General features: G+C 35.3%; 3 protein-coding genes across 3 annotated transcripts in view; all 3 read left to right on the top strand.

Annotated features, from left to right (window-relative positions):
- Positions 1-470, top strand: part of LOC114359426 (larval/pupal cuticle protein H1C-like) — a 5,579-nt gene extending 5,109 nt beyond the window's left edge. The window contains exon 5 of the mRNA XM_028313829.1: positions 126-470. Within this exon, the coding sequence (XP_028169630.1) occupies positions 126-377 (252 nt within the window). The 3' untranslated portion in view covers positions 378-470. The remainder of the gene's footprint in view (positions 1-125) is intronic.
- A 2,707-nt stretch (positions 471-3,177) lies between these two features.
- CPR94 (cuticular protein RR-2 motif 94) lies at positions 3,178-5,073 on the top strand. Its single transcript, XM_028313827.1, has 4 exons — positions 3,178-3,189; positions 3,448-3,597; positions 3,964-4,130; positions 4,482-5,073. The coding sequence occupies exons 1-4, from the start codon at positions 3,178-3,180 to the stop codon at positions 5,071-5,073; spliced, it is 921 nt and encodes a 306-aa protein (XP_028169628.1).
- Positions 5,074-8,683: 3,610 nt separating this feature from the next.
- CPR93 (cuticular protein RR-2 motif 93) lies at positions 8,684-10,366 on the top strand. Its single transcript, XM_028313865.1, has 4 exons — positions 8,684-8,715; positions 8,897-9,229; positions 9,450-9,616; positions 10,169-10,366. Exons 1-4 carry the CDS (start codon positions 8,704-8,706, stop codon positions 10,215-10,217), a joined length of 561 nt encoding a protein of 186 aa, XP_028169666.1. The 5' UTR covers positions 8,684-8,703; the 3' UTR covers positions 10,218-10,366.
- Positions 10,367-15,234: the final 4,868 nt, after the last annotated feature.

The raw sequence follows: 15,234 nt of genomic DNA, 5'->3' as shown, positions 1-15,234 counted from the left end.
TTACTTTTTAGAGATAAACAAGCAGCTCCATCGAGACTTGGCTAGTTTTTTACAGAATGTTTTTGGTGGGATCGTTTTTACTATGATAACTTTAAAACTAACTAACGCATTGTTATCTTCAACAGCACTACCCCAAATACGAGTACACTTACTCCATCGCTGACGGCCACACCGGCGACAACAAGTCCCACCAGGAGATCCGCGATGGTGACGCTGTGAAGGGCTCTTACTCCTTCCACGAGGCTGACGGCTCCATCAGGACCGTGGAGTACACCGCCGACGACCACAACGGCTTCAACGCGGTCGTGCACAACACCGCCCCCACCGCCGCCCCTGTCGTGGTCAAGGCTGCCCCCGTCCAATACTACCACCACTAAGTGTTCATGTGCCATCCCCATAATAAGGACTGATTAATTATTTATTATGACTGTTTTAATGAATAAGCTCGAATAAATCTTTACTGAAAAATATTCATTTACTTTTACTGAAACCTCAGTGTAGCCAACCCAAATATTTTAAGAAACTATTTAAAAGCAAGCATTGACAATAACAGTAACACACAGAATTAAGAAAACCCCTGAGGAAAACCCTTAAATGCCCAGAGGTATGAAAACGACCTAATGATATAAATGTTCAAGAGAACATTTATGTGTCATTGGGTCGTTTTCACAAGTTAAGAGCGATGCCTATAAAAAAAAATATTCCAAATTAGTTACATAAAAATCTGAGACCTAAATAGTTCTGGGAATATTATTATATGGTTTAAAGAAAATACAAAAGGGAAAAGTAAATCAATAGTAGGTAGTACGTACGTAGTACTATATCGGTTAGATCCTGAAAAAAATAATTGATAAATGCTACGTAGAGTCACTGATAAATGGTATGGCAGCTTTACCAAAATTAAACTTTAATTCTTCTTGAGTATGTAATATCTGCATTTAACCAAAAATAACATGATCCTATGACTTCCATGAATGTGCTAGGCTACAAGTACCTTTTACACATACTCGTACATAATTATACAAGTCAACTCAAGAGGTTTCTATCTACTACATATTTTTCGCTTAATTACGTTCAAATACGTTTTTGGGTAAGAGGACTATTAATTAAGGCAGACCACAGTGTATGGAGTTAAATGTTTAGGTTGATGATTAATTTACATTGAGTAGCATTAAACAGTTTTAAAATCAAAGACATAATGTTATTATAGAACATCTATCACGCTCACTGGACTGTATAGAGAGATAAAAGAAGACTGAAATTTTAAATAAATTAGTTGAAAGGCGCTTATTTAACAATGATTTGTGAACAAAAACTTTATTAAAATGTATGTCCTTATTTAAACACTCACATAATCACTTGATAGCTACAAGTTATTATGTAGATTTAAAAATCAAAAATACAAGAATAATTTTAACTTATCGCGACACTTATTAGTGATTGTTTTCTTTATTGTATCTTGTATTGGTGCTTTTTACTAGTACTTATTATTAAAAAAATAAAAACCTACCAACCTCCTATTGATCATTTTAAAATATAACAAGCAGTAAATCCAAAGACTGGAAAATCACTTTTGTTGACTGTATAAAAGGATAGTTTCTCTCGTACTAACGTATCTAAGCACTTTTATTTCACAGAACAATACCACATAAAACTTTTTCATAACTAGCAAATGCCATCCGTTCTGTTGAACAATGAATTCATCGAGTCTATTAAATTTTACCGATGCCTTACATGATAACAAGGCGAATCCACTCTCTTTTGTGAAATTAACAAAACCGAGAAGGATGTTGGGGAGCAGTGGACACATCACACAATCATTTCACTTAGTTTCTAATTTGAGTAATTTCTTTCTCTACATTTTACGACCTAGAACTTGTGAAATAATTATAAAATTATGCTATTACAAGCTTTTCTTGATTATTATTTAAATACGGTAAAATAATTGGCGTGTTTTATTAGTTTTCATAATTTTTACGAAATCTTAATATATCTATATATATATAAAAGAAAGTCGTGTTAGTTACACCACTTATAACTCAAGAACGGCTGAACCGATTTAGCTGAAAATTGTCAGGGAGGTAGTTTAGAGCCAGGAGAAGGACATAGGACTTTTTATCCCGTTCGAAATTAAAAAAAAGTCTGCTTATTTATTGCCATTAAGGCGGAACAAAGTTCGCCGGGTCAGCTAGTTATGTCATAAAAAATGTTTGACCATCTGCCATAATTAAAACATGTTCCTACAATAAATGATATTTTATAACCACCATGGTCATTATGTAACCACCATGATCATGTTAAATCTAACATGATCATGGTGGACTATAAAAAGGATAATCATCCTTTTTATAGTACCTCTACCTACCTGTACTAATTGGTGAAAGATCCCCATCTTCCCCATATCTATATCTTTAACAGAAAAATTGACTCAATGCCTCCATTGAGTTTTAGATGGTGGCGATCCGATAAGAGATCGCAGTTCCGGGCTAGGCTAATATGGATAAGATATTGTATCCATATTCTAACAATATAAAACTACACTAAATATTACTGGATTGGACCCTTATTATTGGCGTGGGTCCAATAAACAAATGTGTGCTCATAAATATCATGAAGTATGCATGAACATTATCTGTTTCTCCTGTTCTCTGTTCGGGTATTAAATTCATAAATGTATTGGTTTGGAAACTTGATTTATACCTATCTGGTGTTAAGTACCATAGCTTTACATAATTTGGACCACATTAAGGGACTGAGTAGAATATCCAAAGATGTATTTCTGTATCAATATAATTTAAGTTATTGCCTAATTAGCTAACTGACATGAAACGGCTTGGGTACATAACATAATCGCAATAAATGAATATTAGATACTAATCTCGCGTATAAAGGGAGTAAAAATGAAAATACTAAATCATAAATTTTAAGATATCAATACGAATAAATGTACTATCAATAACAAGATCAAATATTCATTACATCGATGTTATGATGACCGAGTTAGGCTCACAAATCCTTCCTATTCTTTCGTATTACCTGCAAAATTACCAGAATATTAGATATTTAACAATTTTATATAATACAAAATCGAAAAGTATAAAACGGTTTAAAGTGAATCATTTCATCAACAGTCCGCTAGTTCGTTTGTTTGGCGACGGTTCCCCTAAGTAAACCATGATGTCTAGAAACGTAAGTAAAATTAATTTACTTTACTAATAAATAAACTTAACAATTTAAGGTTTATTACAAACTTAAAAATGATATTGATAATTTTTAAACTTATTGTTTTTATTAAGAAAAGACTAAATCAAAAGACTAGTCCAGGTGAAGTAGTTCTTAATAAAAAAATGATTTGATATGAGTTTAAAGAAATTCACACAAAAAATCTAGCTTCCTGTTTATAATTATAATTATTATTAAATTAACATTCTTAAATTTCTTTTCCAGATTTTACTTCTTATTTGCTCCGTGGCAGTCAGTCAAGCAGTCGTAATAGAGACAAGTTCAAAGAATGACGATGAGAACTCAAGTAGATGGCAAATGGTAAAAATGTTCCATACATCGAGTCCTCGGCTGTTCCACCATTACGACTACTATGTAAGTAATTCCAATTGAAGTTTATACAGTGCTAATACAGTGTATATAAGTCCATTTGACTTAGCCCTGCATTTTTAACTAGACATATTGAAACCAATTAATACGAAAGCTTTATTGAAATCATGAAAAATGTGCCACCCAAGTAAAATGCTGTGGTACTGAGTCCATCCATGGACTTCAGTCTCACTGGAATGTCCACTAATAATCAAAACAATGTTAAGAATAACATCTTTACTTGACGATTTTGTAAGAAACCTTGACTAATTTTGGAACTGGTTCATCAATGGCATATCAATGGTAGAGGACACAGTTCCGTTATTGCTTAAATGTATTTATAAACACATTAAACCACTGCATACATTACAGGCTTATCCTAAATACGAGTTTGAATACGCTGTGTCGGACAAGAAAACTGGGGACCACAAGCGCCACCATGAGACCAGAGATGGGGACAAGGTGCGAGGAGAGTACAGTCTGGTGGAACCTGATGGATCCATGAGGAAAGTGCAGTACGACGCTGATGATCATAATGGGTATGAATTCTTTTACTGGTTGTACTTTTACACACTACATACTCCTTTTCAGTTATTATAAAAACCTGCTAATTTTTCATGTGACACATTATTAAAACATATTATTATGCTAAACTGTCGAGTCTTCTCTATTTGAGTCACTGAAAATCCAAACGTACGTACTTGCATCCTTCTCACTTTTTGTCGCTCATTAAACTGAAAGCTCTAAGGCGCGTCGCGCATATCTTATTTAATGTTAATGCAATGCGCAACGTGAAAACAAACCTTTAAACTTTCGTCACCAAACATCGCACAACCGAATACCGAACTGTTACACAAAAAATATTAAACATGTTTATAATTGCGTTGCAGGTTCAATGCCGTTGTCAGCAAGACCGTCAACAAGCATGGCGATCATGCCTACTCAGTATTTGGTGAAACGAAACATTTTGGTCAAGGCGTCAAAATTAACCACTACTTCCCCGGCAAGGACTATTATTACCAAGAACAAGTGACAACCGAAAGTGCGCCGATCGAAATGGAAAACAAACCAGTTCAGCCTAAACCTGTTAAAGAGGTCGGGACGGAATCTAATGATAGTGAAAACAAAATGATACTGATTGAAGCTGGGAACAAAATGATGTTATTAAAGCCCGTTGAAATTGTTACTCAGCCACCAGCTGCAAAACCTGAATCAGTACCTGAACCAGTTGTCAAAGTTGAAGCGGTAGAGGCTGCTACAGTCAAAAGCATGCCTGAAGTAGTTTCAATGATGATAGCCAATTCGGGATCTTTGGATACAATTAATACCGTAGTGGCTGAGAAGACTGAACAAACTGCTCCTGAAACTGAAAATAAAGAACCAAAGGAGACTCCAAAACAAATAAAAGAAGAAACGGCATCAGATTCCGACGTTGCATCATCATACTATCGCCACTCAAGGATTTACTACGTAGGATTTTAAGAGCAAGAACCTATTTTTATTACTATTTTCTGTTATGTAGTTTAAAAATTTAAAGTCATAGAGGTAAACAATGTGAGCATTAGCAAGTATTATTGAATATTATTCAAGGTTTAGAACGGCTAGACTGACTACATGAAGTAAATAAAAAATTAAAACATGTTTTATTAATCTTATTTTTTAGAACCCTTCTACTCCCAAAATAAATATTGATCTTACTTTTTAGTAGGTACGTTCTTAAAACGTAAGATGGCAGATTTGGTCACTTTCACTGAAACTTAATAGTTCAAGTTATTTCAAGTAGGTGGCGCTAAACGATTTTTCCATCTATGCTGTTTCGACTGAGAGAAAATTTAGCAAAATTAGTAATTTTCTTTTTTAAACTAAAAGAACTCTATGTATGTATACAACCAATTCATAGACAAATGTGTAATTTAAGAATAATTTATTACAACATGTATTTTGTGGTAGATACGAGTACTTATACCTATCTACTGATTGTAATAAACACTACTAACTCCATGTTACTAGAAACAACTGTTCTCAGCTTAGAGTTTCGACTCTACTGCATTGTTTTAGAACAAGTTAAGTCTGAAATGATTAGGTATTATAAGAAATCGTGACTGTACTTTATTGTATGTCCCTCACATCGCACCGCGTGATTATCGCGGTTATTAACCGTAATTAATAATTACTGTGAATTTAATCGATCACGTCGTGTGTCCGAAATTTTAATTGAACCCATAATTGATGCTTAACCTTCACCCAAAATAATTAAAATAACAATGCACACCTTAATACTATTGGGATAAGTGTTAAATTATCACTTTAAAGGATACTAAAATTACTGCAGCAGTCAACCGCTTAAACATTAATTAGCATTTCAAACATTCAATATAATATTCAATTGATAAGTAAGTTTTTGTTTCAAGAAACGAGTTAGTTTATACCTCTTTTATAACAAACGAAGAGGCAAAATGAGATACTAATTAAGCCATACATTTATTAAGGTGACTGATGAAATTTATTACAATTTTAAATGCTTATTAAGCTAGGTGCACTTGTAGTAATGATAATTGTGCAAATAAAAGCAATTTGAAATACGCAATGGTCTACGTAACCGGCTGTAACGTTTCATACTATTTTCATTATCGTTTGGCTTCTGTTTTACTGCAAAATAATCAACGATTTAATAGAAATACAATTAGGTGTAAAAGTTATGAAGGTGATAATGAATAGTTTTGAAGACGCAACACCATAATGACCAGGGTTTGACAAAAAAGTATCTTTTTGGATTACTCTAAAAAGTTTAATGTAGGATGACTACCTGTGTGCTGCTTACCATGAGTTTACGTTAGGTGTGCTCGCTAGCGACTGCGTAAAAAAATGTATGACATATTGTGTAGCGCCCCTAGCGGCTACTTTCAAAAAATAAAATCTTCATAGAATTTTTTGACGTATTCGCTAGCGACCTCACCTAACGTAAACTCATGGTAAGCACACTGCTCTATAGCAGGACGAGCAGATCTAGCCTTCTGTCTCAATATTTACATTCTTTTTTTATGCTGAACGATCCGAAAATATACTCCTAATTGTATATTAACTTGGACATCACTCGCTCGATTGAACACAATATTCTTAATTATAGTTATTACTACATCATTAACGAGTCAAAGCACCCAAATCGATTTGCAAATCACTATCACTTCATAGAATAAATAGCTTACGATCTGAAGACTATTCTACTAACCTAATTGTCAGTATTATGCAGCTCCCTGCGCTCGTAAAAACAGCCGTTCCAAATATGTCAAATGCTGAGCGTAACGTATATTTGAATAACTCGCTTTATCTTACCATAATTAATAGGTAAAATGAAACCGGAGCGCTACAAGGAACAGCACTTTCGCTCGCACTAGTAGCCCTTAGCCTGCATAATGGATACTTTACACATTACACCAACAAACTAAACCTAAGCTTATTTTATTTAAGCTTGACCTAATTTCAAATATGTGACATTGAACTAGATTGAGGTTGCAAAATGAAATAAGACAATAGAAGACAATCAGCGTCAAATTCTTTTGCTGGTTAATGAACTTTGGTTTGTGTGGTGATAAAACTAACTTTTGAAAGTCATTTATGGAATCTTTAAAAAAAACGAAGTTGTACCTATTGTCTTTATCCATATCCATGCCCTATTGATGTAGATGTATTGATATAAGTGATTTAATGTGTAATTTACTCTTTGCGTAGGAATACGAAGTTAATTAAATAACTAGATAAAACAATTAAAGAACTGAAACATCACTTCATCATAAATAATATTGACAGCGATTAATATAACCTGACATTGTTATTGGACGATAAAATTTACAAGTGTATGTCAATAATGTGCTTTAAATTACTCTCGTTTTATTCACGAAAAACGTTACCGACGCAGCTCTGCGCTGAACGAATTGCTAGACTTATTGCATGCGCTCTAACTCAAGTATTACACTAGATATGACATAGATAATTTAATACACTTATTAATCTACGCGAATGTCGGAGGTACGCGAACGGGCATAAAAACTCTGATTGGATCTACGTTGCCGACGCCTGCACAGCGAAATTACTGGCATGATCAAATTTTAATGCTTCTTAGATTACTCTTTTGCAATTATCTTGTAACATTTATTAAGTCCTGTTGCAATACATGAACCATCCTGAAGAACTGTAAATATGTGGTCAAATCATGCATGAAAAAATGTTTTCTTCGAAATATCGTGTAAAGGCTCCGTAATAGAACAAGAAAATAAATTCCGATTGCTCTCATAACATAGCTGTTAAAAGCACGGTAGTGTCAATATCGGAGAGGATGAGGACCAGCGCATGTAACAGTTAAGAAGGAAGTTTGTAACATGCGAGAATATCTTGCATATCCTTCAACAATTCTGTAGATCTTGTCGATGTGTAATGGTTTCCTTCCTTCACAACCAGCTTTACGCAAAACTCGGAGACTAAAAAACATTAAATCCATTGAAGACATTCTATTAAATATCAATATAACATAATATTATGAGTATAATTACCTACATGTCGTGGTCATTGATATAAAAACCTATTTATCTTAAAATAATTTTCATGGAAGGCAAGAAATGGGAAATGACCCGCAAGTAGGTAGAGCTTATAATCTGATGGTAAGGTAGTTGTTAATAAAAAGTTAAAGGCCTGTTTGATAGGATATTTAAGTTATAGAAACCATGATAATAGATTTATGAAAAAGGTTTAATCTTCAAAGGCATTGAAGACAATGACAATAACAAAATTATATGGTTTCAACAATTGCATAGTTAGCTGTAACGGCCATGTGGAGCGATCCCATAAACGATGAGACGAAACGTTTACAAAAACTGTAACAATATCGACCTCTCACTTTAAAATGGTCAATTTTCTCTACACATTGTAGCCATATCGGGTTGCGACACCCGATAAAGTGAGCAGATTGCCAATGCGGCAATTACCTACTGTGATCCGATCGGATATCGTCTGGAATAGACTCCCCTCCACAAACAGCGCTTATGTTTTGTTTGTTATATAAAAAGAGTGCACTATCACAGCGATACCAGTCGTCAAGGCATTTGTCTGCAAAGCAAAATGTTCTCCAAAGTAAGCCTACGTTTGAATTATAAAATTACGCAACAAACAAGAGTAGGACAATTGCAGCGTAATCTAAATTACTTAGTCGAAATTAGCTTTGAGCTTTTGTAATGAGAGTACTGCTACTGTAAACAGTGGCCTTGTGATGAGGGTCAACGATTCCAGGATCTAAAAATAGTTTTTTTTACAGATTTTAGTGGCTTGCGCTTTGGTGGCCGCGTGCCAAGCAGGTCTCCTGCATCACGCTCCGGCGGTGTCATCTCAGAACATCGTCCGCCACGACCAGACCGTGCACCACGAGGTGCCGGTGCACTACGAGGCCCATGCTGCCCAGGTGTCCCACGCCGCCCCGGCTCACGAGTACCACACCGTTCACGCCGCCCCAGTCCAAATCGCCCACGCCGCCCCAGTCGTCCATGCTGCCCCCATCCATGCTGCTCCCGTCCACGCTATCCATGCTGCCCCCGTCCACGCTATCCACGCCGCGCCCGCCCTTCATGAAGACCACTACGTCGATGAATACGTAAGTAAAAATGTTTTACTATTTAGTCTATAGATGGACCGTATGAACTTAGAGCTTTGGAAGACCTTTAGTTACGTCGATAGAAGAGCTAAGGAATAGCATCCCTGAAAAACTAAAACAAGGGTTGAAATAAGTTTTTAGGAACCCGAAATTGCCAGTTTGGAATCAGTTTGGATTTATTGTCTAAATTAATCGCATACTTTATTGCTCCTTCTTCCAGGCTCATCCCAAATACGGCTACTCCTACTCCGTTGAGGACCCCCACACCGGCGACCACAAGTCCCAGCACGAGGAGCGCGACGGCGATGTGGTGAAGGGCGAGTACTCCCTGCTGCAGCCTGATGGCTCCTTCCGCAAGGTCACCTACACCGCTGACCACCACAATGGGTAAGATATAAAAACCAGGCATAGAGTTCAAAATGTGAAGATTAGATTTGATTTCAATATTCTTTTTCTAAGCTCGTTAACCCCTCGTGCCAAAATTATGCTTGTATTACGAGTGGTATCACCACAATAGCTCAACGAAGATTTGCTTCGAACCCGAATTCCTCGGATCTCGAATAAGTCAGTCCGTCCCTAAGCGTTGGACTATTGTCGCTCCATTAGACTTTAACATTAAAAAAATAATTTGCGATTTGTACGCGACTCTACATGTTTCGGTCTCTCATTTGTAAAATATTCNAATATTCTAAACAATAGCCTTCCAATCAAAATACGCTTTCCAGCAACAATGAAAACGTTAAGTGTGTGGACAAACTATTTGAATAACTTGTATCGCGAATTCACACACATGTCGCCACACAAATCCGTGGTGAATTGTAAAATGGACGCTGAAATCTTAGTTTCTTTATTGCAGTGTAATGTTCATTGTCTCGTATGCAGCTTAGGAACGAGTATTTCGTTTTAGTCTCACGTGCATTATGTATTGTTTCCCCACAGATTCAACGCCGTGGTCCACAACTCGCCGCCCGTCATCCATCATCATTAGAAGTTTGCCCAATCTGTGATATTAGCCGTAGAATTCTAGCCAACAAATGGAGAACAATGTTACCATTGCCTTAAGTGCATGAAATACCTTTTGTACATATTAGACAATTAAATCATTTCTATGTACACGACTATTTAGTGAATAAAGTAGATAAAATTATTACATGGATGAATATTATTTTTCCTACTCCCTACAAAAATGGTGAGAATCAAAACAATACTATTCTTAAAAGACATGACCTTCCTGCCACATTATAAATTAGGTAAACAAATATTAATAAAAAATGTACTGGTACATCAAACGAGACGTTTCTGATGCATTACTGCACCCTGTTCCATATTATTTTCCTTTTGCTTTGCCCTACTGCCTGCATTGCCTTCTCCATAAAAGCCATCAATATACTTTTAAGTCTTTATAATGTTTATATTGAGACTTCTTGATCCAATCTAATATAACTTATGAGAAGCAATCTCATTTGCGCAATTCCACATTAACACTGGGTAGATTGTAGACTATTGTTTGTTTAATTTGTTATACAAATGTAACTATGTATTTGGTCGGTTACAAAAGCACGCATGCTAATTGAAGTCCATTCATGCGTCTAATTAGGCAGTAGGTAGCTGCAATATCTTTACAATTAGAGCTCGCGGGTTAATTGTTGGGATTCTGGAACGTGGGACCGCTATCCTGTGCCGAATTGCACAGTGTGTACAATGTGCCAAAATATAGAGCTTTGTAACTCAATTCATGTACGAGCCATAATTAACCTTTAACGAACCTTTCGTACACTTTATTAATTAAGTGATTTGATGCGATTCTACATTCTGATTGTTAACGAAAAATTAGATTGAAGTAGAATATAGGTAATAGCTCCTTTTGTATGAATAAAAATAACGAATATTAAAATTTGTTTGCAACTATTTAAATCCAACCAATATACAGGGTGGAAACGATAAGTGATCTCATTCGATTAATTCTAAACTATACAAGATATTTAAAAACTGGTTACTNGGCCTATAGTTTTCACACCTGGATCTGTCACCACTCTTTAATATAGGTACAACATGAGCAGTTTTCCACATGGTTGGAAATGTTGCAGTTTCAAGCGACTTACTAAATATTATTGCAAGTGGGACAGACAGTTCCTTGCAGCATAGTTTAAACGTATGGATTAACTAAATGTATGGAAGCTGAAAACATTTAATTTTCGGAGGGATCCAGTTTATTTTGTAACCTATTATTGGTACCGTTGGATAGACCTCGTGAGGAACTTTTAGGATCAGTAACCAGTTTTTAAATATCTTGTTTTGTTTTTAATATTATGTGGTATTATTAAATGTATGGACGCTGGAAACATTGAATTTTCGGATAGATCCAGATTATTTTGTGACCTATTATTGGTACCGGTACCGTTGAATAGAGCTCCTGAAGCACTTTCGAGATCAGTAATCAGTTTTTGGATACCTTGTATAGTTTAGAAATAATCGAGTGAGATCACTTATCGTTTCCACCCTGTATATTATTATCCCGATTAAGTCAATTACATGTATTTATTTTTAAGATTTATACCTATTTATTTTGTAATAATCAATCAATTCCTTCAAAATAAATCGTTATTAAAATGCGGTTACTAGTTAATAGTGTTAAATACAATACATGTAACGGACAACAGGCGTACTTCAAAATTGAACTAATTATAATATTGTTTTATAATACCATTCCCAATTTGAATATTTTTTATTCAAAGTGGGAACGATACCTAAGATACAATTCTTCATCGAACGGGTTGAGTGAAATCCTTAGATATTTAATATTCAATTTAGCAATAGAGATCAGCGATACCGCGACATGACTTCACAAGACGCGGTCCAGGCTGCGGTACTAATAAGTGAGATACAGTTACATTGAAACCTTACACAGGAATTGGCAACACGCAAATGAGATTCGGTTGCGTACGCGCCGGACGGGGACTAGTGATATTAATGATGCAAGTAACCGTTGTGATCATAGGGTGCTAACCAACTAACTGTCAATATCCGCTGTGGACGCTGGAGTAAGCTAGTGGCTACTTTGTAATTAGAATACCTAATTCTGGAAATGCAACTGGGTTAAATCTTCACAATGCTAGTAGAGACTAAATAGAAACTTCTACCTACTTCCTTCTTCTTCTATCGTATGGGCTGTAAAAAGTTAGGCCAAAACCTTGCTCTTATACTTTAAGGCTGGCATAGGCTTCTAACATCAATCAGACCCAGAGGCATCTCATTTATTTTCAAGTGATTTAATACATAACTATTTGTGTTCGATCTAGGAATCGGACCTCAATTACTGATCCTCAAAATCTGGGCTTCCAACTCTCATTATAACGTTATAGGATTACAGTTTTTGGTTTTGCAAAGCTGTTTTGCTATTAGTGATGGGCTAACGTTTGATTTCTGTCGCAGATTCTTGGTTTAGCTTTTTCCCACCAACATATTACAATATCGAAACACTAATCAGGAGTGTTAGTGGGTCATATAGGTAACATAGTAATAACAATTTAATGTCAAAGGTCTAAGTATCATCGGAAAAAGTGACATAAAACGCTGATGCGATCAAACGTATATCGCAAGTTCGTCACCCTAATTACGTATCATTTTTCAATTACCATTAATTGATGGCGATCCTCAAAATGAAATATTGTCGCTCGGCATCGGACTGGTCATAAATTTTAATAACATTTTGATTAAAACTTGTTGCGCAACTGCGACCTTTTTATTCTCAATGCATCAAGGCGGTGTTGCAAGCCCCATGCATTATGCATCCTTTTTCGGGCGCTGCGTGAACTTTAGCAGATCCATATGACTGAAGACTTGTCAATAAAGTTATGAACGCAACATTTTCAGAATGTTTAAGATTTTGGACAAGATCATAAAGTTGAAATATCTCATTTTAAAATGTTTAAATTTCAGTCGGCGCGTCTTTTTTAGTTTGAATTATATCTTTTTCCAATGCAATGGTAAGACTGTAAATTTCATAATAATATCTTTACTACGAACTTTTTCTTGTAATATTAATTTATTGTTATATACCATACTTGTTTTGGATAGAACGCGCTTGAAGATAATATCATTCATATCTCGCTTTCAACAAGAGGCTTTATTTTTTCAAGAGTCACTTCTGTAAGACTTTACTAGCTGCCATAACCGTCCGTCAACCACATTGCTCATGTAATTGTACTACCAAAAGCAGTCACCTGGATCGACGATTAAACGCCTACTCTCTGTATTAAAGATTCATATTTCTTGAAGCCTTATAATTTCTTAATAGACATGGAGCTAAAAGTATAATCATTACTTAAGAAGTTGACTAAATATCAGCACTTGACCAAAAAGTAGTTATAAAACCATTAAAATAATTTACTTGGCATTGTGAAGCTTTTGATTTTAAAGCTTTGCCTTGATAGAGTGCTAAAACAATTGGCAGCTAATCANGCTAATCGTAGCAACACACGAAGTGACATTGGGACGAGATAGTGTTGCAACGTCATCGATAGATTGTCCAATTGTTAAAAAAGATATTGTACAGACAACGGCACATCAAGATAAACATTGCGGTATCTTACGTGGTTGTGATAGGGGTGAGTTTGCAACAAAAATGTGTAGTCTGATGTGCTATCGTCTGTACAAAAATAGTCACGCTAGTAATATAAACACATTAGCAATAGTGAAATAATAAAGTGACCAAATAATTATAATGAAATGTAAAGTGCTAATGAAATTCTTGTCGGTATGTAGGTACGAGTTTAGTATAGTTAGTTAGATTTCTAGAACATGCTAAGTTTATTCAATCGGTTTGCAATCTCATAGTAATAGACTCGCTGATATGTCGAATTTTCTTTTTTTTTTCAAAACATTCTAAAATATACTCGAACCATTAAATAAACTCTATCATTTATCAGTTTAGTTCAGTTTTTTATTTTCTTAAAACATCAAATCAGGGACACACGTCTTATAAAAGTTAAAATGTTATATTAAAACACTTTTTCCCTCGATATCAGCCTCATCGATATTGCAATAAACACCACTAAGCTTGCGTGACTGCGTGCGCGTGCGCCTGCTTGGAAGCATTGATAATATTTGATACCAATCCGTTACGGTGATCTGAGCCAAAGTCATTGCTCTCTGTTTGTGAAGTTCAACAATCAGTTACTATTTGATACAATTTATTAATAAATTAATTGTTTAATAAAAAATACTGCTTAACAAATCATCAGTGAATAAGTTTGACAAATAATAATTATTTTTATTAAAAGTATAATAAACTTTTATTTTTTATAAAGAGGAAAAATAAAACAATCATTTATTTACTACTATCCAATACACAAAATCTCAACGGAAAAATACTGATACCCATAACTTAACCCCTTGCCAAAATAAAGTTTAAAAGCGCCGTGCCTACGTTAAATACGATGACGTTTTAATCGTTTTATCGCGCTTTAAGTTAACATTTATTAATCCGTGTTCACCCGATAAAAATAAACAGACACATTGATGATCTTAAAGTCCAAAATCCCGTGTTTCCGAACACTTTCCCCGTCACACCTAGATACGCCGATATGCCGAATGCGATGACGCCGAATTAAAGTAATTATACGAATGTGTACCTTTTGCAACGATGCCGTGATGATTCTCGAAAAATTTACGATTACCACTACCAAAATAAATGAGGATAAACGGCGGCTGTCATTGAGGGAATTCATTAAAGGCCGGTTTCCCAACGTGACCTTCGCGGAAGCGCATGCGAAGATATTGAGGCATGCGCTCGCGACCGACGACCGGAGGAAGTGTATGTGGCCAGCTGCAGCGGGGTAAGTATGTGAGTACACTGGGTGCACGCGATCGAGTTTAAAGTCTTGAATTTAATTTGAATAATCTTTTGAAACCCTTTTTCAAAGAGTTCTATGGATTTTAATAGTGAAACGGGATATTAGGTATAGTATGTAAAAAAAACCTCCGATTTGATATTAAATTCGTTC

Source organism: Ostrinia furnacalis, unplaced genomic scaffold (assembly GCF_004193835.3).
Source record: "Ostrinia furnacalis isolate ACB-3 unplaced genomic scaffold, ASM419383v2 OfSCF4391, whole genome shotgun sequence".
In the NCBI taxonomy this organism is placed as follows: Eukaryota; Metazoa; Arthropoda; class Insecta; order Lepidoptera; family Crambidae; genus Ostrinia; species Ostrinia furnacalis.
The sequence above is the reverse complement of the archived record's forward strand: the minus strand, read 5'-3'. Positions and strand labels throughout refer to the sequence as shown.